This window comes from Zalophus californianus, chromosome 10, assembly GCF_009762305.2.
Source record: "Zalophus californianus isolate mZalCal1 chromosome 10, mZalCal1.pri.v2, whole genome shotgun sequence".
NCBI classification, from domain to species: Eukaryota; Metazoa; Chordata; class Mammalia; order Carnivora; family Otariidae; genus Zalophus; species Zalophus californianus.
This window is the reverse complement of record NC_045604.1, coordinates 88,203,581-88,227,890: the sequence shown is the minus strand read 5'-3', so window position 1 is coordinate 88,227,890 and position 24,310 is coordinate 88,203,581. Positions and strand designations below refer to the sequence as shown.

General features: G+C 39.2%; 1 protein-coding gene across 1 annotated transcript in view; it reads right to left on the bottom strand.

Annotated features, from left to right (window-relative positions):
- LOC113932779 (ATP-binding cassette sub-family A member 3-like) overlaps positions 1 to 20,302 on the bottom strand; it is a 192,146-nt gene extending 171,844 nt beyond the window's left edge. The window contains exons 1-3 of the mRNA XM_027612191.2: positions 20,201 to 20,302; positions 2,344 to 2,430; positions 1,724 to 1,979 (exon numbers count right to left, since the gene is read on the bottom strand). Of these exons, the coding sequence (XP_027467992.2) occupies positions 1,724 to 1,979; positions 2,344 to 2,403 (316 nt within the window). The 5' untranslated portion in view covers positions 2,404 to 2,430; positions 20,201 to 20,302. The remainder of the gene's footprint in view (positions 1 to 1,723; positions 1,980 to 2,343; positions 2,431 to 20,200) is intronic.
- Between the last annotated feature and the right edge of the window lie 4,008 nt (positions 20,303 to 24,310).

The following is a 24,310-nucleotide window of genomic DNA, read 5'->3' as shown; positions in this document are numbered from 1 at the left end:
CAAGCTATCAAACACCAACATCAAAGTCTTACCGAACACCAGCTTTCTAATCACAATTATACTAATAGTAGATACACTATACTATGCTATTCAGATACTATACTATCTGAACTTGAATTGGTGGTATATTAAAGCTTCTAGAGGCACCTGGGTGGCTCAGTCAGTTAAGTGTCTGCCTTCGGCTCAGGTCACGATCCTGGGGTCCTGGGAGTCTGCTTCTCCCTCTGCCCCTCCCCCTACTTGCCCATGAATGCTCTCTCCCTCTCTCTCAAATAAATAAATACAATCCTAAAAAAATAAAAAAGAAATAAAAGCTTCTAGTGAATAGTTGTTTTAAAAAAGTTAGACTTTAAAAAAGTCTTCAGACTAGCACTAAAATCTGAATATGGGAGCTTTCCAAATGAAGGCTTTTACACATATCCTCTCATATCCACTGAGCTATTTTGCTAGAGTTGGTTCCACAGAAACTATAACAAGGTAATCAGGCCCAATCAAGAGAAGGAAAATCTCTCAGCTTCCTTCCCTTTAAATGAGCACTTTACTGTATTAGACATTAACAAATGCCGCCATAGACTTTCAACCCATCAGATCTCTACTGCAGTCTTCAGACACACTTTCTCATGAGGGCTTGCAATAGGACAAAATAACAATGCTTCTTAGACTTTCCCATAACAGTCCTCTGTCCTCCACCTCCACATAAAGGGATACTTAAAAGGTAACTTTCAGCCCATCACAAGCACTAATGTTCTTTGGAGATTCGTGGTTTCTATGAATTTTGCATTAAGTTATACAATGTAACATTTTGTTTTTTAATGATGGTTTTTAAGATGGCAAAGTAAATAGATAGCATCTAGCCTACCCTCCCATCTCAAAGCCCTGCCCTTAAAATGAGGGGAAAAAAACATGACTGTATGAGTATATAACAGAACAAACCCACACACATGTGTAAAAGCATGAGACAAGATGGGAGAGATGCTTACCAAAATTCTGACAGTGTTTTTAACATTGGAGACAGAGAAGAGAAAGTGGATGCAGAGGCAGGCGAGTATAAGGAGATAAGGATTGTTTTGGTATAATTCTACGCTGCTTTACTCTTCTTTTCAAATGCATTCATATATCACACTTAATATTTTCACTACAATGTTTAAAATTAATGATCTCGAGGTAGAGTTTATGCATGCATCCAAAAAGAAACTACTCAAGTCATCCTGAGGTTCTGTGTCCCTTTGGCACGCTATCAGGTGCTCACCCTAATTTAAGAACACAGTCAGAGACAAAGAGGATTTACAATTACATAATTCCATCATCTAATTTTAAGTAGTGTATTTTGTTTATGATTATGCCAAGAATATGTTTGATATTATGTTACAGAGCTCATAATGTTACATTCAGGAGATTAATACACAAGTTTATGGTCACTGAAGTATGTCTCTTCAAAAACAAACTAATAATTATGCGACAAAAAAAAATTTTTTTTTTTTAGATTTTTATTTATTTATCTGACAGAGAGAGAGAGAGAGAGAGAGAGAGAGAGAGAGAGAGCGCACCAGCAGGGGGAGCAGCAGAGGAAAAGAGAGAAGCAGGCTCCCCGCTGAGCAGGGAGCCTGATGCAGGGCTTGATCTCAGGACCCTGGGATCATGACCTGAGCCAAAGGCAGCCGCCTAACCAACTGAGCCACCCAGGCGCCCTACAAAAAACATTTTAGACATCACAATTTCTAACCTGAAAAATTGGTATTTAACGTCTCTTTCACCATCTCAGTAATATTTTTTACCACAACACTTTTAGAAGGCACATAAGCTAATTCATATACATAGCTCCTATTAAAGAAGAAATCAGGCAGGGTCATCAAAGGAACAGGCCTGAAAATAGTAACATTCTGAAACGTCTTCTTTATATTTCTGCGATGAAGCAAAATCAGTAGAGAGAAGAAGACCGTCATGAAGATTTCCACAATTAAAGAAATTATCTTCCTTTTCTGCAAAGAAACAAAGTGACTGTGATAATTAAGAGTCTGTGTATATGTGTGTGTGTGTGAATCTACGAGTGCATACACATGTATACAATTTAAACATATTATTCAGCTCCGTTCTACAATACGAATGGCTCACTAGCCTGTCGTTTTCACCTTTTGCCACGTTTCATTATCTATTCTCTTGATTTATCCCATGGGTACTCTTCAGAGTTAGAATTGCTCCCTTAAGCCACAGAATGAAAGGGACAAAAACAAAACAAAACAAAACAAAAACCCATACACTAAAATGAGGGAAAAAGCTATTTAAAGTTCTCCCCTTCAGGTTCATTAGCCTTTACAACCATTTCCCACAGACACCTCCACTTACCTTTAAAACGAAATTTTTCCAGAGGAGGACCGCAAATTGGTTGAGCCACAACAAATCCATTTTATCGCAAGGAATGGAATTTCAGCTCTAAGAAGGAAGTAAACATTTCAAAAACTTACATCACCTGGCAAAAATGTTAAATTTAGTCAAGTGAAAGGATTACTTCATTGTTTTACTCTTTTTATCAATCCTGAAAGATAACTACTTGAAATAAATACTTGTCTTCTCTTATTTTTATATTAATTCATTATATCCACATCTGATGGTCTTCTAATATGTATGAAAGTATTAGATGATAGAGATGCAAAATGTAATAGGTTGCAGCCCCACATTTGCAAAGAAAGATGTAAACTGTAAATCTGGAATGTCAATTATTATTCTCATAGGCTCTCAGATAAATTCCTACAAATTATAATTCTGAAAATTTCCTATTTAATATCTACTCTGTGCCATATTCTATGCTAGGCATTAGGAGTATTCAAAATGACTGTAATCCTTTCCTCATGGTGTAAACAGTAGATTATAGTAATTGAGAAACCCAGCATCTAAAGTAGGGCTGTTTGAGTTCAAATCCTAACACTCTCACAAGCTGTAAAATTTTGAGCAAAATAATTAACCTATAGCTCCTTATCATCTGTAAAATCAGAAAAATCACAGTACTTACCTAACAAGGTATTCCCTGGGGTGATTTGCTACTACTATGGAGAGGGTGGCAAAATTGTGATAAAATATAACAACATAAAATTTGCCACTTTAACCATTTTTAGTTGTACAGTTCAGTGGCACCAATCACATTCATGCTGTTGTGCAACCATCACCATTATCCATCCCCAGAAGTTTTTTCATCTTCCCAAGCTAAAAATCCATGGCCATTAAACAATCACTCTCTATTCCTTCCTCCCCCCAGTCACTGGCAACCACCACTCCACTTTCTGTATCTACGACTTTGACTCCTTTGGGTACCTCATATAGGTGTCACTTCATTGTGACAGTATTTGTCCTTTTGTGACTGGCTTATTTCACTCAGCATAAAATATCTTCAAAGTTTACCCATATTGCAGCATGCACCAGAATTTCTTTTGTATGCACCACTTTTAACAGTCTCATAGGGCTTTCAAAATCAGAACTGGACTTCAAGACATACTAAGGGGAGAGAAGGATGTGGTGTGTATTGCATTAGTACTAAGAGGTGTCATGTCCTTTCAGTGAGTGAACCATAAAGAGTAACCAGGGAATGCAGTAAGGAGGAGCACCTCAAGTGCTTCTGAACTTTGAGTGGCAAGCACCCATGGTAAAGGGTAGTTTCTGGCCAGAAGACCAAGATGAAGACTGCCTCAGAGAACCTAAAGGTATAGGAGAGACAGAGGAATAGGAGGAGCTCAGCCTTGGTCTGAGCATAAATTGATCTCATCCCAGTTAGCATGCTAATCACTTTGATCAGTGAGCTGTAAGACTGAGATCCAGGGAGATCCCGATAGAACAGCACAGTTTTAAAAAAAACTGAACTGACGGTGACAACACGGATGGACCTAGAGGAAATTATGCTAAGTGGAATGTGTCTGTCAGAAAGAGAAAGACAAATACCATGTGATTTCACTTGTATGTGGAATCGAAAAAACAAAACAAAGCAGAAACAGACCCATAAATATGGAGAACAAATTGATGCTTGCCAGAGGGGAGGAGGCTGGGGAAATGGGCAAAAGTGGGTGATGGGGAGTGGGAGGTACAGGTTTCCAGTTATGGAATAAATAAGTCACAGGGATGAAAGGAACAACATGGGGAACAGCCAATGGCATTGTAATAGTGTTATATACTGACAAGTGATAACTATGCTTATAGTGAGCACAGTGTTGTTGAATCACTATGTTGTACACCTGAAACTAATGTAACATTGTGTATCAACTACACTTCAATAATAAATAAATAAATAAATAAATAAATAAATAAATAAATAAAACTTGCATCATATCCCAAAGTCTTATAGTACGGTTTAACATGTCCTAAGAAACATTACTTATATTGTTCCTGTGCCTGAAACCACTGTCAATTATTTCAAATAAAAAATAACAAATTAAAGAAAACTGAATTGACGTTGCAACCACAGCCCACAGAGGTAGGTTGGAACTTGCAGTTTAAACCTAACCAAGTAGGGTTGCCAGATAAAATACAAGATGTTCAATTAAATTTGAATTTCAGACAAATAACAAATATATTGGGGGGACATACTTATACTAAAATATCCATACTTTATCTGAAATTCATATTTAACTGGGTGTTCTGTATTTTATTTGCTAAATCTGGCAACCCTGTAACAGGTCAGTTGCCTGCTAAACCAAACTATCAATATTCCCCATAGGATTTAAAACAGAACCCAGAGTCTCATAGTTCAATACACAAAAGTCCAGAATGTAATCCAAAATTATTCAGCATACAAGAAACCACAAGTCTCAGGTTGCACAGGAAAAGACAATCAACAGATAGCAATGGTGACATGGCATAGATGTTGGAACTACCTGAAAAAAAGCCTTTAAAGCAGCTACTATTATAATGCTCAAGAGAGCAATTACAGTCTTGAAACAAAATTTAAAGTAAAAACTATCAGTAAAGAAATAGAAGATATAAGGAAAAATCAAAGAGGAATTTTAGAATTTAAAGTAACCAAAACAATGAATCATGGAACACTACATCAAAAACTAATGATGTACTGTATGTTGACTAACATAACACAATAAAAAAAAAAAAAGAAAGTAACCAAAATAAAACACTCACTGGATAGACTCAATAGCAGAATGAAGATGACAGAGGAAAGAGTCAGTGAACATGATCAGTAGAAATTATCTAATATGAACAAAACAGGGGAGGAGGAGATTGAAAAAAATGAACACAGCCTCGGGATTATGTGGGAGAACAAACATAAGGTCTAACATACAATTCATCAGAGTCTCAAAAGACAGAAGAGTGTGATGCTGAAAACATATTTAAAGAAATAATGGTTACAAACTCCCAAATGTGGCAAAAGACACAAGCCTGTGGATATAAAAAGTTGAGCAAATACACATCATAAAAAATCAAAATGATAAAAACTTAAGACAAATAAAAAACTCCTGAAAAAAAGTCAGAGGAAAACAACACATCACCTATAAGGAGACAAAGATCTGAAAAACGGATTGCCATCAGGGAAGCCAGAAGGAAGTGACCAACATTTTTAAAATGCAGAGAAAAGGTGTAATTCGATGTTTAGCAAAGAAATTCTTCAGAAATGCAGGTTGAAATAAAGACATTCACAAATGAAGGAAAACTAAGTGCCTCCACTGACAGATAGTCTGATCTATAAGGAAAGGAAGCTCTTCAGAGAGAAGGGAAATGAGAACAGAAGGAAACTTGGAACATAAGAAATGAAGAAAGAGGAACAGAAGTGGTAAACATCTGGACAAATCAAAACAGGTTATTTTTCTCTTCCTGAGTCTTCAGAATATTTTGATTGTTGAAAACAAAGAATATGGTGAGTTGATGAAGTGTTCAATAAAGGAAGACATAATATATGAGACAAAAAGAGTATGAAGGGGGAAAGGTAATAAAAGTACCAATATGGTCATAAAACTACATTCTAATTTAATTGATAAAATATTGATTCTAAATAGACTAGAAGTGTTTTGTAATCTCTAGTGCAACAACTAAAACATTATACAAAATTGCAATGGATAAAATATAATAGAAAAGACACTAGACACTGAGTTAAATTCACATGGAGAAATAAAGAACCAGTAATGATTACAATGTAAATATAAAGCCAGTATTAATGATCTGTAGCTCATTTTTCTTATATAATTTAAAAAACTGCATAAAAATATACAAATTCATATTTTTTGGCAAACAATGTATAAAGATGCAATCTGTGACAATAATAAAGGGATGAGCAGCAATAAATAGCATAATTGTTGTATACTGCTAAAATTAAGTGAGTATTAATTCATCTAGATTATTAGAAGCTAAGATGTTAAATATAATCAAGAGGACAACCACTAGAAAAATCACTAAACTATGTATTGCAGAAGAAACAAGAAAGGAATCAAAATGTTACACTAGAAAATATCTTACAAACAAGAAGACAGTAATGGAGTCATTGAGGAACAAAAATGATATAAGACATAAAGAAAACGAAGAGAAAAATGTCTAAAGTCTTACCTTATCATTAATTACATCAAATGTAAATGGATTGAATTCTCCATTTAAAAGGCAGAGATTGGTAGAATGGATATAAAAGCATGATTCAACTATATGCTGTCTACAAGAGACTCATTTTAGATCCAAAGGCATACATTAATTGAAAGTTAGAGGACAGGAAAAGATATTCCATGAAAACAGTAAGCAAAAGAAGAGTAGGAATGACTGTACTAATAAAAGACAAAACATACATTAAGATAAAATTTTTGAAAAGAGACAAAGAAGTGTATTTTATACAGATTAAAAGATCATCTCATCAAGACATAAAATTAGAAACATATACAAAACTAACAACAGAGCCCCCAAAACATATCAAGCAAAAATTGACTGAATTGAATTAAGCAAGAAATAGAAAACTCAAAAATAATAGTTGGAGACTTCAATGCCCCACTTTCAATAACGAATAGAACAACAAGGAAGAAGATCAGTAATGAAATGGAAGTCATAAACAACACTATGAACCATCTGGAACTAACATATAGAAAAATCTACCCAATAATAACAGAATACATATTGTTCTCAAGTTCACAAGGAACATTTTCCAGAACAGACCATTAGGACACAAAAGAAATCTCAATAGGGGCACCTGGGTGGCTCAGTCAGTTGAGTGTCTGACTCTTGATTTCAGCTCAGGTCATGATCTCAGGGTCATGAGATAGACCCCTGTACTGAGCATGGAACCTGCTTAAGATTCTCTCTCTTCCTCTCACTCTGTCCCTACCCACCCCCCTAAAAAAACAAGTCTGAATAAATTTAAAAAGACTGAAATTATACAAAGTATCTTCCAATCTCCCATGAACGTGACCACACTGAAATGAAATTAGAGATCTGTAAAAGAAGGAAATCTGGAAAATTCGAAATATGTGGAAAATAAACAACACATTATTAAACAACCAATGGGTCAAAGACGAAATCGCAAGGAAAGTTAGAAAATACTTTGAGATGAATGAAAACAAAGATAAAACATATTAAAACTTATGTGATGCAGTGAAAGCAGTTTAACTATAAACTCCCACATTTCAAATCAATAATGATTTCAAATCAATAACCTAGCCTTCCAACTTAAAGAACTAGAACAAGCAGAGCAAACTAAAACCACAGATGACAAAAGGCAGGGTATTATAAATATTAAAATGTGGGTAAATAAAATAGAGAATATAAAAACAAGAGAATCAAAGAAACCAACCACTGGTTCCTTAAGAGTAACAAAATGGACAAACCTTCATCTTAACTGACCAAAATAAGAAAAAAAGACTCAACTTACTAAAGTAAGGAAAGAAAGTAAGAATACTACTACCAATCTTACAAAAATAAAAAGGATGATAAAAGAATACTATAAACAATTATAGGCAACAAATTTCATAACCTAGATGAAATGACAAACTCAAAACACACAAACTACCAATTCAACTCAAGAACAAGTAGAAAATATAAATAGACTTATAGTAAAAGATTGAATCAGTAATCAAAAACCTGCCAGCAAAGAAAAGGCCAGGATCAGATGACTTCAATAGTGAATTCTACCAAACATCTAAAAAATGATTTACACCAATCCTTCTGTTTGTTTCTTCAAACAACAACCAATTCCCCAATTCTTTCACACCCAAAATGGGTGTTCTATAATTCAGTTCAGTTCTGACACTAAATTACCCAGAGTTAGCACAGAGCCCACAGGTTAAAAGCCCAGTCTCACAAGACTGCCTGTCCCTACTTTAGATACTAGCCTCAAATAGGGTCTTCATATAGGCTACCTACAAACTCAGGGGTTCCTACAATCTTCCTCAAGTTCAGTAATTTACTAGAATGACTCACACAATGCAGGAATATGCTATACTTAAAATTATAGTTCATTGAGGGGAAGCTAGTCCTATATGGCAGAGGAGTAGAAGACCTTAGTTTTGTCTGGTCCCAGGAATTCAGCTAGATTCTGAACATCTGTGAACTCAACCAGAGATCAAAGAAAAGAATAGCTGCAACTCTACAAATAGAAAAACGACCACTTTCTGCAAGGTAGGAGGTACAGAGATGTGAACCCAAGGTGATATATCAGAAGATAAACTGCGGGGGGCGGGGGGGGAAGACTCCATAAGCCAGCACCAGAAAGTGATACAGCAGTGGAGCACAAAATCAGAACTTTTAGTTAGAAGTCTGCTCCAGCAAGGGACTTCTCTGCCTGAAAGGTACTCAGGTGGCAGACTGGGGCAGAATCATAGGTGGGACAGTGTGGTCTCAGGATCCTCGGGGTTACAGGAAGACTGGGGGTGCCTGAGTGTGGCAGAGTTCCCAGGCATCAGAGGGGGTAAGCTGGCTACAATCAGCAAGTCCAGGAGTAGGATCTCAGCTCAGGGTTGCCATATACTATGAACCAAAGCATGGTCAGGTGACTGCTCTCAGAGCTGGGGCCCAGCGAGAGGCAGAACCCTGGCGAGAACCCCCCCTTCTCCCCCAGGAGGAACTGTGTGGGGGCACACTGCAGGAGTCTGCAGGGTTTGGAGACTTTAATGGGGTCATGTGCCTGAGATAGAAATGCTCGGTGACAGGTTAGGTGAGCACGGAGTACAGATGGAGACCAAGGAGACAGGAGTGATTGACTGCTTTTCCCTGAGGGCGACTGAGGAGTGGGGCTCCAAGCTCTTGGCTCCAGGGCTGGAGACTGATAGGCCACCATTTTCATTCTCATCCTCTAAAATGGTATGGAAAGCCTTCAGGGAACAAAAGCCACATAGAGCAATCCAGAGCCACTTCCTTAGCCTGGCCCCCGGCAAGGGTGGTGCAATTCCAACCCAGGCAAAGACACCTGAGAATCAACGCAACAGGCCCACCCCCAGAAGATTGCAAGAACATCCAGCTAAGACCAAGTTTATCCATCAGAGAGAACTGCAAAACTCCAGCACTAGGGGAAATGGAATTCATGGTTTTTTTCCCCATGATTTTTTAGTCTTTCCATTTTAATTTTTTTTCTTTTCTTTTTCAACCAATTTCTTATTTTATCAACTCTTTTTTCATCTTTGTAAATTTTCATTTTTACAGTTACATTCTCTCCTTCCATTGTATTTAGTTTTATTTTTGTATACATGTAAGTTTTTCTTTCCTTACAATTTTGGGATGCAGAAGAAGAGGAGAGAGAGAAAGAGAGAGAGAGGGGCAGAAGATATATTGGAGCAAATTATACCAGAGAGCTTCCCTAATCTGGGGAAGGAAACAGGCATTCAAGTCCAGGAGTCACAGAGAAACCCCCTCAAACAATGAATCATGGAACACTACATCAAAACTAATGATGTAATGTATGGTGACTAACATAACATAATAAAATAAAATTAAAAAAAAAGCAAGACCCATCCATATGCTGTCTGCAAGAGACTCATTTTAGACACAAAGACACCTGCTAATGGACATCAAAAGAAAGCTGGGGTGGCAATCCTTATATTAGACAAATTAGATTTTAAACCAAAGACTGTAATAGATGAAGAAGGACACTATTTCATAATTAAAGGGTCTATCCAACAAGAAGATCTAACACTTATAAATATTTATGCCCCTAACATGGGAGCAGCCAATTACATAAACCAATTAATAACAAAATTAAAGAAACACATCAATAATAATACAATGATAGTAGGGGACCTTAACAGCCCCCTCACTGCAATGGAGAGATCATCTTAGCAGAAGGTCAACAAGGAAACAAGGGCTTTGAATGACACACTTGACCAGATGAACTTCACAGATATATTCAAAGCATTCCATCCTAAACCAAGAGAATGCATATTCTTATTGAGTGCACATGGAACATTCTCCAGAATATATCATGTACTGGGTCACAAATCAGGTTCAACCAGTACCAAAAGATTGGGATCATTCCCTGCATATTTTTAGACGACAATGCTTTGAAACTCAAACTCAGTCACAAGAGGAAATTTAGAAAGAACTCAAATACATGGAAGCTAAAGAGCATCCTACTAAAGAATGAAGGGGTCAACCAAGAAATTAAAGAAGAACTAAAAAAATTCATGGAAACAAACGAAAATTAAAACACAACTGTTCAAAACCTTTGGGATGCAGCAATGCAGTCCTAAGAGGGAAGTATACAGCAATAAAGGCTTTCTCAAGAAACAAGAAAGGTCTCAAATACACAACCTAACCATAAACCTAAAGGAGCTGGAGAAAGAACAGCAAATAAAGGCTAAGCCCAGCAAGAGAAAAAAATTAATAAAGATTAGAGCAGAAATGAATGAAAGAGAAATCAAAAGAACAGTAGAACAGATTAAAAAAAACAAAAAAACAAAACTAGGACCTGATTCTTTGAAAGAATTAGTAAGATTGTTAAACCCCTGGCCAGACTTATAAAAGAAAAGAGAAAGAATCCAAATAAATAAAATCATGAATGGAAGAGGAGAGATCACACCCAACACCAAACAAATACGAGCAATTATAAGAACATATTATGAGCAACTATATGCCAACAAATTAGGCAATCTGGAAGAAATGGATGCATTCCTGGAGATGTATAAACTACCAAAACTGAACCAGAAAGAAATAGAAAACCTGAACAGACCCATAACCAGCAAGGAAATTGAAGAAGTAATAAAAAATCTCCCAACAGGGGCTCCTGGGTGGCTATGTCAGTTAAGCATCTGCCTTTGGCTCAGGTCATGATCCTAGGTCCTAGGTTCAAGCCCTGAGTCAGGCTCCCTGCTCGGTGGGGAGCCTGCTTCTCCTCCCTCTCCCACTTTCCCTGCTTGTGCGTGCTCTCTCTCTCTGTCAAATAAATAAATAAAATCTTTTTTTTTAAATCTCCCAACAACAACAACAAAAATCTCCCAACAAACAAGAGTCCAGGGCTAGATGGCTTCCCAGGGGAATTCTACCAAACATTTAAAGAAGAATTAATACGTATTCTTCTGAAGTTGTTTCAAAAAATAGAAATAGAAGGAAAACTTCCAAACTCTTTCTATAGGCCAGCATTACCTCAATCCCAAAATCAGACAAAGACCCCACCAAAAAGGAGAATTACAGACCAATATCCCTGATGAACATGGATCCAAAATCCTCAACATGATACTAATAGGATCCAATGGTACATTATAAGGATTATTCACCATGAACAAGTGGGATTTATTCCTGGGCTGCCAGGGCGGTTGCACATCTTCAAATCAATCAATGTGATATACTACATTAATAAAAGAAAGGATAAGAACCATATGATCCCCTAAATAGTGCAGAAAAAGCATTTGACAAAGTACAGCATCCTTTCTTGATTAAAACTCTTCACAGTGTGGGGATAGAGGGAACATACCTCAATATCATAAAAGCCATATTGAAAAGCCCACAGTGAATATCATTCACAATGGGGAAAAACTGAGATTTTCCCCTAAGGTCAGAAACACAGCAGGGATGTCCACTATCACTATTGTTGTTCAGCACAGTACTAAAAGTCCTAGCCTAAGCAATCAGACAAGAAAAAAGAAATAAAAGGCATCCGAATCAGCAAAGAAGTCAAACTCTCACTCTTCATAGATGACATGATACTCTATATGGAAAACCCAAAGACTCCACCCCAAAATTACTAGAAGTCATACAGGAATTCAGCAAAGTGGCAGGATATGAAATTAATGCACAGAAATCAGTTGCATCTCTATACACTAACAATGAGACAGAAAAAAGAGAAAATAAGGAGTTGATCCCATCTACAATTGCACCCAAAACGATAAGATACCTAGGAATAAACCTAACAAAAGAGGAAAAGGATCTGTACTCAGAAAACTATAGAGCACTCATGAAATAAATTGAAGAAGGCACAAAGAAATGGGAAAACTTTCCATGCTCATGGACTGGAAGAAGAAATAGTTAAAATGTCTATGCTACCTAGAGCAATCTATACATTCAATGCAATCCCTATCAAAATACCATCAACTTTTTTCACAAAGCTGGAACAAATAATCCTAAACTTTGTATGGAACCAGAAAAGACCCCAAATGGCCAAAGGAATGTTGAAAAAGAAAATCAAAGCTGGTGGCATCACAATTCTGGACTTCAAGCTTAATTACAAAACTGTAATCATCAAGACAGTATGGTTCTGGCACAAAAACAGACACATGGATCAATGAAACAGAATAGAGAGCCCAGAAATGGACCCTCAGCTCTATGTTCAACAAATCTTTGACAAAGCAGAAAAGAATATCCAATGGAAAAAAGTCTCTTCAATAAATGGTGCTGGGAAAATTGGACAGCCACATGCAGAAGAATGAAACTGGACCATTTCCTTCCACCACACACAAAAATAGACTCAAAATGGATGAAAGACCTCAATGTGAGACAGCAATCCATCAAAATCCTAGAGGAGAAAACAGACAGCAACCTTTGTGACCTCGGCCACAGCAACTTCTTGCTAGACACATCTCCAAAAGCAAGGGAAACAAAGGCAAAAATGAACTATTGGGACTTCATCAAGATAAAAAGGTTTTTCACAGCAAAGGAAAGAGTCAAGAAAACCAAAAGACAACTGACAGAATGGGACAAGATATTTGCAAATGTATCAGATAAAGGGCTAGTATCCAAAATCTATAAAGAACTTATCAAACTCAACACCCAAAGAACAAATAATCCAATTGAGAAATGGGCAGAAGACATGAACAGACATTTCTCCAAAGAAGACACCCAAATGGCCAACAGACACATGAAAACATGCTCAACATCACTCGGCATCAGGGAAATACAAATAAAAACCTCAGTGAGATACCACTTCACACCAGTCAGAATGGCTAAAATTAACAAGTCAGGAAATGACAGATGTTGTCAAGGATGTGGAGAAAGGGGAACCCTCCTACACTGTTGGTGGGAATGCAAACTGGTGCAGCCACTCTGGAAAACAGTATGGAGGTTCCTCAAAAAGTTGAAAATAGAGCTACCCTATGACCCAGCAATTGCACTACTGGGTATTTACCACAAAGATACAAATGTATTGATCCAAAGGGGCACCTGCATCCCAATGTTCACAGCAGCAATGTCCACAATAGCCAAACTATGCAAAAAGTCCAGATGTCCAATGACAGATGAATGGATAAGGAATATGTTTTATATATATAAATCTAAAAAATGGAATACTACTCAGCCTTCAAAAAATGAAATCTTGCCACGTGAAACGATGTGGATAGAACTAGAGGGTATTATGTTAGGCAAAATAAGTCAGAGAAAGACAATCATCATATGATCTCACTCATACGTGGAATTTAAGAAACAAAATGGAGGAGCATAGGGGAAGAGAAGAAAAAATAAAATCAGATGAAATCAGAGAGGGAGACAAACCATAAGAGACTTTTAAACATAGGAAAAAAACTGAGGGTTGCTGGAGAGAACGAGGTAGAGGGATAGTGTAACTAGGTGATGGACATTAAGGAGGGCACATGATGTAATGAGCACTGGGTATTATATAAGATTGATGAATCACTGACCTCTACCTCCAAAACTAATAATACTTTATATGTTAATTGAATTTAAATAAAATTTAAAAAAATAAAATGAAAAAATAATAAAAAAATTAAAAAATCATAGTTCATTGCAAATGAATAGCCAGATGAAGAAGTATATAGGGCAAGAGATTGGAGGCACAGTGCTTCCAGGCCCTCCTCAGCATGCTACATTGTCTTCACAAACTCAGTTCTCCAGACCTCATTGTTCAAGAGTTTTATTGAGGATCCATTAAGTAATAATTGACTGACACAATGTCCATTGATGAACTTACTCTCCAGCCCCCTACCCTCCTGGGGGGTTCTGACCCTCTAATCACATAGGTGATTCCCCTGTGACCAGCCCCCATCTCGAAGTTGGCTAGGGGCCTGTGAAGAGTCACCTCATTAGCATAAACTTAGGTATGGTCAATACACCATTATAGAGAAAAAAATAAAAAGAATATACATTCTTGATCTCAGGGTCATGGGTCCAGGCTCCACGTTGGGCTCCAATTAAAAAAAAAAAATCCTGAAACAAATTAAAATGGAAACACAACACACCAAAACTTATAGGATGCAACAAAAGCAGTTCTAAGAGGTCAGTTGATAGTAATGAATGCCCACATTAAGAAAAAAGGAAAAAAGGGAATGACATCACCAAGATGGCAACATAGGAAACCCTAGCATCTCCATTCCCTCACAACATCAAGAATTAGACAACTATCCATGAACAAAAAATAGCTCTGGGATTGCTCCCGGGTCTACTTAAGAAATTTCAAGAACACAATGGAACAAAAAACTGGAGAATAACCATAGAAAAAGAGAAGGAAGAACAGATTCATTTTGTCTGCGTTATCCTGATCCCCCAGGCTGGCACTGCTCAGTACGAAGAGGCAGTACCCCATCCAGAAACAGTTCCCCTCCATGGAAAGGGAGATCAAGGTGAGCAAAAGGCTTCCCAAGTCTTTTGGTGCACCACACAAAGGACCTGAATATGTTTCACCCCATCCAGAGATCAGCAAAGCTGACACATAGAGAGGTGGCTAGCAATAAGGAAGAAAGGCAGGGGCTACCAGTATCAGCCAAGTAGTAGGAGCGACCCTGGTTCTCAGTGACCTGATCTGCAAAGGAACTCAGCACCTTTCACCATTGAAGAAAACATTGGCCAGCACAACCAACTGCAGATCCCCTGCAGATTTCACTAGTTCTCCTCCCACAGGTATTTGCATTTATAAACACCAGATGCCCGAGTCCCTCCCTGGCTCCCTATCCCCACCAAATCCCAGGATCCACACTGGCAGCCAGCCCCAGGCTTCTGTAGCTGCATAAGTACAAGATGCCAACCTGTCCCGTGTGACTAACCCCCACCACTGTGTACACCTGAGGCTATCCCCTCCAGCTGTGCACCTGCCTGCCACCAGCCTGATTTCCCATCACCAGACTTTACTGAAGTGTGCATACCTGTGGCCAAGAGTCTACAGCCACAGAAGTGTGCACCAACGGCCAAAGCCTCCACGGCTGCTTGTGGGTCCAGATTTGGCCAGCACCACTGGGTTCATCTGCAGCTAGCTCCTTCAGCTGTGTGCCTGCACATCCCTAGCCTGACTCTTAACACTGGCCTCCACTGCTGTGGAGATGCTGCAGCCACAATAGTGCACCCTGACAGCCAGGACCCCCAGAGCTTCTTGTGGGCCCAGCTCCAGTCTTGTTTCCTGTCACTGGCCTGCACCATTGGGCTTACCTGAAGCTAGCCCCACCAGCTGTACACCTGCACCCAGACAGCCAGACTTGTGTCACCAGCCTCCACTGCAGTAAGTACTTGACATGAGATCCTAGCCACTGAGGGCATGCCAACAGTCAGGGAACCCGGACCTGTCAGTGCATCCTCAGTTGGCTCCGGTCCCCACCGTGTGTGTGTCTGCGACCAACCCCTGCCACTGCATGGGTACCAGCAGCTGGCCCCCGAGCTAAGAATGTACACACTATGAGCTCCAGCCACCACTGAAGCCTGTCCTGGCCCATAGCCTCAGATCAGGAAGTGCCTCTGAGGACCCCAGCAGTCTTTGCAGTAAAAGTGAGCCCCCATGGTGCTCACCAAAGGCTACACAGTTGTCAATGCTGTGGACTCCAGCAGTGCTGACCCCCAATGTTGTGGACCCCCAAAAAGACATCCTGTTCCCTCAGATCCAGAGCAGCCATATGTACCTGGCACCTTGTATCACTAGACCCGGTGTCACAACACACTCCAGCATGCTCCCACCAACAAGTGAAGGTCTTTCATTACCAAAGCTGATCCATAAAGTCTGGAAAAGGTGACTGCCTCTTCCAATATGCAGACTCATATGCAAGGCTACTAGAGTCACAAAGAATAGGAGAAACATGACACCACCAAAGGAACACAGTAAACTTTCAGGAACTGATCCCAAACAGAGATAATAAAATTGTCCAAGAAAGAATTCAGAATAAATGTTCTAAAGATGCTCAAGATCTCCAGAGAATACAGATAAACAATCTAATGAATTAGAACAACAATATAAGAACAAAACGAGAAGTTCAACAAAGAGACAGAAAACAACCCTAGTCACAATAGCATCAAAAATAATAAAACACTTAGGAATAAATTTAAATAAGGAAATGAAAGATACATTCACTGAAAACTGTAAGACATTGATGAAAGAAACTGAATACATAAATAAACGGAAAAGCTATCCTGAGTTCATTATTGCTAAAATGTCCATACTGCCTAAAGCCATCTAGAGATTTTATGTAATCTCCAGGTTGTCAAGGGCTGAGAGGTAGAGGGAAGTAGGGAGAGACTGGTAAAAGAGTACACACTTTCAGTTACAAGAGGAACAAATTCTGAGGATCTAATGTATAATATGACTATATTTGATAATACTGTATTGTACAATTAAAGTTTGCTATGACAGTAGATCTTAAGTGTTCTCTCTCACACACACAAAAGGGCAACTATGTGAGGTGACTGATGTGCTAGTCAACTTGAATGAGGGGATTCTTTCACACTGTATACGTACAGCAAATCATCATGTTGTACACTTTAAATATACTACAATTTTATTTATCAATTATACCTCAATAAAGCTGGGAAAAATAAGAAATTAAAGAACATCTAATTAAAAGACATCCCATGTTCATGGACTAAAAGATTTAATATTGTTGAGATGGCAGCACTCCCCAAATTGATCTATAGAATCAATCAATCCCCAACTGCCTTTTTTCAGAAATGAACACACTAATTCCAAAATTCAAATGCAATGGCAAGGAACCCTGCATAGCCGAAAGAATCTTAAAGAACAACAAAGTTTGAGGTCTCACACTTACTAATTTCAATAGTTCCTACAAAGTGACAATAATCAAAACAGTATGGTACTGACATAGCACAGATATAAAAATCAAGGGAACAGAATTGGGAGTCTAGATATAAACCCATTCATCTATGGTAAACTGATTTTCAGTAAGTGTGCCAAGTTCATTCAATGAGGATATAACAGTCTTTTTTTTTAAGATTTTATTTATTTATTTGACAGAGACACAGCAAGAGAGGGAACACAAGCAGGGGGAGTGGGAGAGGGAGAAGCAGCTTCCCGCCGAGCAGGGAGCCCGATGCGGGGCTCGATCCCAGGACCCTGGGATCATGACCTGAGCCAAAGGCAGACGCTTAGCAACTGAGCCGCCCAGGCACCCCAAAATAACAGTCTTTCAAACAAATAGTGCATAGGCAACATGCAAAAGAATACAGTTGAACTCTTGCCTTATACCACATACAAATATTAATTCAAAATGGATCAAACAGACAAATATAAGAGCTAAAACAATATTAGAAGAAAATACTGGAGTAAATCTTCATAACCTGGATGTAGCAATGCATTCTTAGGACATCAAATAAAAATATAGATAAGTTTGGCTTCATCAAAATCAAAACCTTCTGAGTACTGAAGTACACAAAAAGACAACTCATGAATGGAATAAAAGATTTTCAAATTATGTATCTGATAAGGGTTTCATATACTGAATATATATAAAGCACTCTTACAACTCAACAACAACGTGACAAACCAATTAAATAATGAGCAAAAAGATCTAAATGGACATTTCTCCAAAGAAATTATACAAATGGCCAAGAAGGACATAAAAAGATGCTCAACATCACTAGTCGTTATGGAAATGCAAATCGAAACTACCATGAGATACCAGTTACCCGCTAGAATGGCTATAATTAAAAAACAAAACAGGGGCGCCTGGGTGGCTCAGATGGTTGAGCGTCTGCCTTCGGCTCAGGTCATGATCCCGGGGTCCTGGGATCGAGTCCCACATCGGGCTCCCTGCTCCTTGGGAGCCTGCTTCTCCCTCTGCCTCTCTCTCTCTCTCTCATGAATAAATAAATAAAATCTTTAAAAAAAAAAAAAACAAAAAAACAAAAAAAAAACAAAACAAAGAAAAAAAACTTTTAACAGAAAAAAAACAAGTGTTGTCAAGAATTTGGAAAACTGGAACCCTCACACACTGTTGGTAGGAATGTAAAATGGTACAGCTGCTGTGAAAAAGTTTGGCAGTTCCTGAAAAAGTTAAACATATAATTACCTTATGACCCTGCAATTCCACTCCTAGGTATATACCCAACATAATAGAAAACATGTCCATGCAAAAATATGTACACTAAAGTTCACAGCAGCATTATTGGTGATAGTCAAAAAGTAGAAACCCAAAAGTTCATCAACTGATGAAAGGATAAACAAATGTGGTATATCCAAAAGCAGAATGAGGTACATAACAACACTCAAGAACCTGAAAACATTATGCTAAGTAAAAGAAGCCAAACACAAAAGACCACATATTATATGATTCTATTTATGTGAAATACCCAGAATTGGCAAATCCATAGAGACAGAAAGATTAGTGGTAGCCAGGGAGTGGAGATATGAAGCAATAGCAAGTGACTGTTCAGTGAGTACAGGGTTTATTTTAAGGACGATAAAAAATGTTCTAAACAGGGGTGCCTGGGTGGCTCAGTCATTAAGCATCTGCCTTCAGCTCAGGTCATGATCCCAGGATCCTGGGATCGAGCCCCACATCAGGCTCACTGCTCAGCGGAAAGGCTGCCTCTCCCTCTCCCAACTCTCCCTGCTTGCGTTCCCTCTCTCACTGTCTCTGTCAAATAAATAAATAAAAATCTTTTAAAAAAAAAAGTTAAAAAAATGTTCTAAACAAACTAAAACGTTCTGGAATTAGACAGTGGTAATGGTGGCAACACAATGCGAATGTAAAAAAAGCCACTGAGTTCTAATATTTTAAATGGTAGAAATGAAAAAAATAAAAAATAAAATTATAGAAATCATTTTTTCCTCAGTGTAAAAAAAGAAAAACCCCATGAGATGGTAAGAGGATAGTCCTACATTATAGCTGAGATTCGCAAAGGTCAACTCACTTCCCTAAATTCAAATTAAAACCAAAGCTGGGGCACCTTCCAAAATCCTATTTCTTTAAAAAAAAAAAAAGATTTATTTATTTATTTATGGCACCCCTGAGTGGCGCAGTCTGTTAAGCTTTGGGCGTTTGGTTTCCCCTCAGGTCATGATTTCAGGGCTCTGAGATGGATGGAGGACCCCCTCGAGCTCACGCTCAGCAGGGAATCTGCTTGAGATTCTCTCTCCTTCTCCCTCTGCCCCTCTCCACCGTGCTCTCTCTCTCTCTAAAATAAATCTTAAAAAAAAGATTGATTTCTTTTAGAGAGAGAGAGCACACAAGCGGGGGGGAGGGGCCCGGGAGAGGGAGAGAATCCCAAGCTGACTCCCCACTGAGGGTGAAGTGGGGCTCCATCTCACAATCCCCAGACCGCAACCCTAGCAGAAACCAAGACTAGGCTGTTCAACCGATTGAGCCACCGGTTGTTCCCTAAAACCTTCTTTCTAATCACTAAGCTACAACCAACATAAAAAAAATAATAATGAATTAATTAATTAAAACAGTTAAAATTCAACCCTAAGTCTCCAGTGGGTTTTCGTGTTTGTATTTGTTTTGGGGCAGTGTGGAGGCATGGATTTTGGGGATTGAGTGCGGACAGCGGGGTTGACCTATGGGGGAGTCCGGGGAGCACCCTCTGCCCCAGCCTGGGCACTTGGGGAGGACCAGCCGGCGCTGGGAGGATGCTGGGGCGGTCCAACACTCACCACAAAGGCCTCAAGACCGCCACACCTGCGCCTCCCCGTCCGCCTTCGCTGCTCAAGTGTGCGCGCTTTGTCCTCCGAGACAACCACCTCCGAACGCCCTCCCCAACCGCCCCGCAGCCGCAGCGCAGCCCGTTGTCCGCCTCGAGGGTCTTGACACCTCTGCGCGCTTCCCCGCTGGCGAGAGGACCCAGAGCGCGCAGCCCCGGGCTCCAACGCCCGCGCATGCGCCCACGTGCCCAAGAGCCCCCACCCACCCAGGCCTGTCCCTTCTCACCACCCACCTAACGCCGAGGTGGCCAGTCCAACTTCCCCGATTTCCCAACTGTTTCACTGCTTCCTCCTTCTGGCCTACTCCACAGTTCCGAAACTCTCCAACTACAGAGACTAGGAGGGGAGTGAGATGCTCACCTTGGCTGCAACATTTAAGGGGACGCCAACTCAGTAATCAAGATAAATATTTTAATTACGTTTTAATTTCCAAATAAATTAAATATAAAAATGTCATGAGGTGCTACATGGGAGGCTAAAGCAAAAGGGAAAAATCAGGAATCCTGACCCTGTTTTTATTAAAATTTTAATATTTTGTTCATCATGGATTTTTTTTGGTGTTTTAATTTTTTTCAATATTGCATCATTCAAAACAGATTTAAAAAAATCTTCAGTACTGTGTATTTTGAGTTCTGAATATGTCCCTTAAATTTGGCGCTGGAAGTGAGTACCTTAGCCACTGTGTTCTCCTCATGCTAGTGACCGCTCTGCCCTACTGTCACCTTCAGTATGGTAGTGGCAGAAAATCTAGAGAAGTACAAGGGGCAGGGCTGGGGGGCAGGCGGTTGGAGGGGATAGAATGGAACTTCCATAATTCCAGAAGCAGGCTTGCCTTGTCCCAGGACAAAGCCTCAGGGGAGGACAGGGAAGGGAGAGTTACACCTGTGACCTGTTTACCGGCCCCTACATTACTAATAAGTTTATTAATATTCTTTCTAATAAGTCATTATTACTAAGAGTACTTTCATCATTTTAATAATAAAGTAAAAAAACATCAATAACACCTAATAATACTAATATAATACTTGTTAATAATACACCAACCTGCTAAACACAACAAAATGATTTCATTTATGCCTCATCACAATTCTGGGAGGTTGGTTCTAATATTATCTGATTTTACAGATAAAGAAACAGGGTCAAGGTGGTAAAGTCTCTTGTACATCCAGAATGCACAAGTGGTAAAACCAGCATCCAAATCCACACTAGCTGATCTCAGAGCCCTTTCTTGGGAATCACTAATCAAGAAGCTCCTAATCCTCTACCTGTGAGTGATTTGGTGGGGATTTCATCAAGAAAGGCATTAGAATGCCAATTAAAACTTTAGAAACAAAATGGAATATGAGGACATCTGTTACAATGCATTACATCAATGAGTTAAACTAGGAAAACATTATATAGTTGGTACTTGAGCAATACATGTTTGAATTACACAGGTCTACTTCAGATTTTTTTATAAATACAGTACAGTATTATAAATGTATTTTCTCTTCCTTATGATTTTCTTAATAACATTTTCTTTTCTCTAGCTTAAGAATACAGTATATAATACTAAATACAAATTATGTGTTCATTGGTATGTTTATGTTATGCTTATGTTATCAGTAAGGCTTCTTGGTCAACATTAGTTAAGTTTTGGGGAGTCAAAAGATATGTGTGGATTTTTGAGGGGATGTGTTAGTGCTCCTAACCCCCCTGTTGTTCAAGGGTTGATTGTAATCACTTCCATAAATCCCAAAATGTATATAAAACTCTTAACCATTCCAGATGAAAGCTCTTTCTAAAGTAGGCATAAAAGGGTGTTTATTTCTATGTCACTCAAAAGCATGCTATACCCCCCCACAGCCTCAGCCAAGTGATACGACACCACGACTTCAGTGACCCCCTCTCCCTCTGGAACATCTGGGGCAGGAGGGTGTTTGTTGTACAACTGGATGGTCTACTTTCAGTCCATACCTGCAAAACCAGCTTCTAATCTAGATTCTGGATCATGTTCTATAGTTGGACATCAGACTTGTGCTGGTCACCTGGAATTCAGAACCAACCAGCCTCCCTAAAACCACTGCTGCTACCACCAATCTGCAGAGGAGGAAGAAGGCTGCCCTACCCTTTTAGGAGGACTTCTTCCAAAGGTGGTAAAACCAGAACTTCATGTTTGGCAACTAAAATTTTACTAAGGACCTGTGTGACCTTACCCAAAGCCATGTAAGGAAGATGATTTTAGGTAATTCCCAAACCCTGTCTTTTAAATAGTTATGCATTTATTTTAATGCAAATTAAAAATGATTAAAACAGCACATTAATCTCCAATCGTATCCTAATTTTGCTTCTACTAAAGCTAAAGAAGGTATTATAATTTTTAACAAAATATATTAAGTAAATGATAAAAGAGATGTCATGAAGTATTAGAGCCTCCACAGAACCTGGCAGTTGGACTTCTAGTATATGTGGTCACCTAAAAATTCCCTTCTACCTGCCAGGTTATACAACTCCTGATCCCAGCCAGAGATATTGCATAACTTTCATTTTGAAAAGGTTCTGGAGGGGCACCTGGGTGGCTCAGTTAGTTAAGCGTCTGCCTTTGGCTCGGGTCATGATCCCAGGGTCCTGAGATCAAGCCCCATGGTGGCCTCCCTGCTCAGCAGGGAGTGTGCTTCTCCCTCTCCCTCTGCCCCTGCTTGTGTGCTCTCAATTTCTCTCTCACTCTCTCAAATAAATAAAATCCTAAAAAACAAGAAAAGAAAAGAAGAGGTTCTGGAGCTTCAGGACCAGTAACTACTCTGTGTCATTGGCCCCAACAGAATTAATTCCATCATGACCAATTTTCCCAGTGCTACTTTACTGAGGACCTGGGTGATGATACCCAAAGCTTTGTAAGGAAAATGATTTGAGATGATTTGCAGACTAGTCTTATTCCTACAGGATTTTCTAGAAACAAATACAGGATCTTTCTACTTAACCAAAGCTCAGTAATTTAATTAACAATGGAAGCAAATAAACATCTGGCTCTCCTATTTCATGTCTCTTTTGGTTAGTGAGTGTTTGGTTTTCCTTCTTTTCCCCTGGAGAATAACAGACCAAACTCCTTACTTTCTTTATACCTCTATATTTTTTTAAAAGATTTTATTTATTTATTTGAGAGAGCACAAGCAGGGGGAGGGGCAGAGGCAGAGGGAGAAGCAGAATCCCCGCTGGGCAGGGAGCCAGATGCAGGGCCGGATCCCAGGGCCTGAGATCATGACCTAAGCCAAAGGCAGACGCTTAACAGACTGAGCCACCCAGGCACCCCATACCTCTATATTTTTTAAACCCAATAAATATGACATAATAATAACAACACAAATAATGGCCCATAAATGTTTCTGTAATCCCAGACCTGTGCTAAGTACATGACATATAGTTTATTGTGCCAAGACCTGTGCTAAGTACATGACATACAATTTATTTCACTGGTAAATATTTTGACACTTCCCCATGCACTGTCCTTTATTGCAATGTGACTATTTCCTAAAATATGCCCTACACAGCTCCCAACCTGATCTGTCTCCCAGACTACACTTTCACTCATCTGTTTCATCCTATACATCGGTGCAAGAATCATCTTTTTAAACAGTCAATTTTTTTGGAGTGTATTATTTCTTTTCAAAGAATCACACTTCTTAGCCTCCTGATTCCAAGAAGCATTCCCAGTTTTATCTTCTGGTGCTCCCAGACATTAGTTCCCACCCCAACACACACACCCTTGTTCCAACCCAACTCTGTCTGGCAAGACACTGTTCCCAAGGACTAGACAACATTCCTTCCACCCAGAGGCTTCACCTGGCCTGAAGTGCCCTCTTCTTCTTTCTGCCGATGTAGTGTTAACCATTAGGAATAGAGTTCTGGAGACTGACTACAAGGGCAGATCCCAACTCCTCTGCTGATATGCTGGGTGACCTTGGACAAAGCCCTTCACCTCTCAGAGCCTCAAATGGATAGCACAGCTAAAAACACCTACCTACCACAGAGGTTGTTGTGTAATTCAGTGAGATGATGCACATAAAATGCATGGTGCGGGACCTG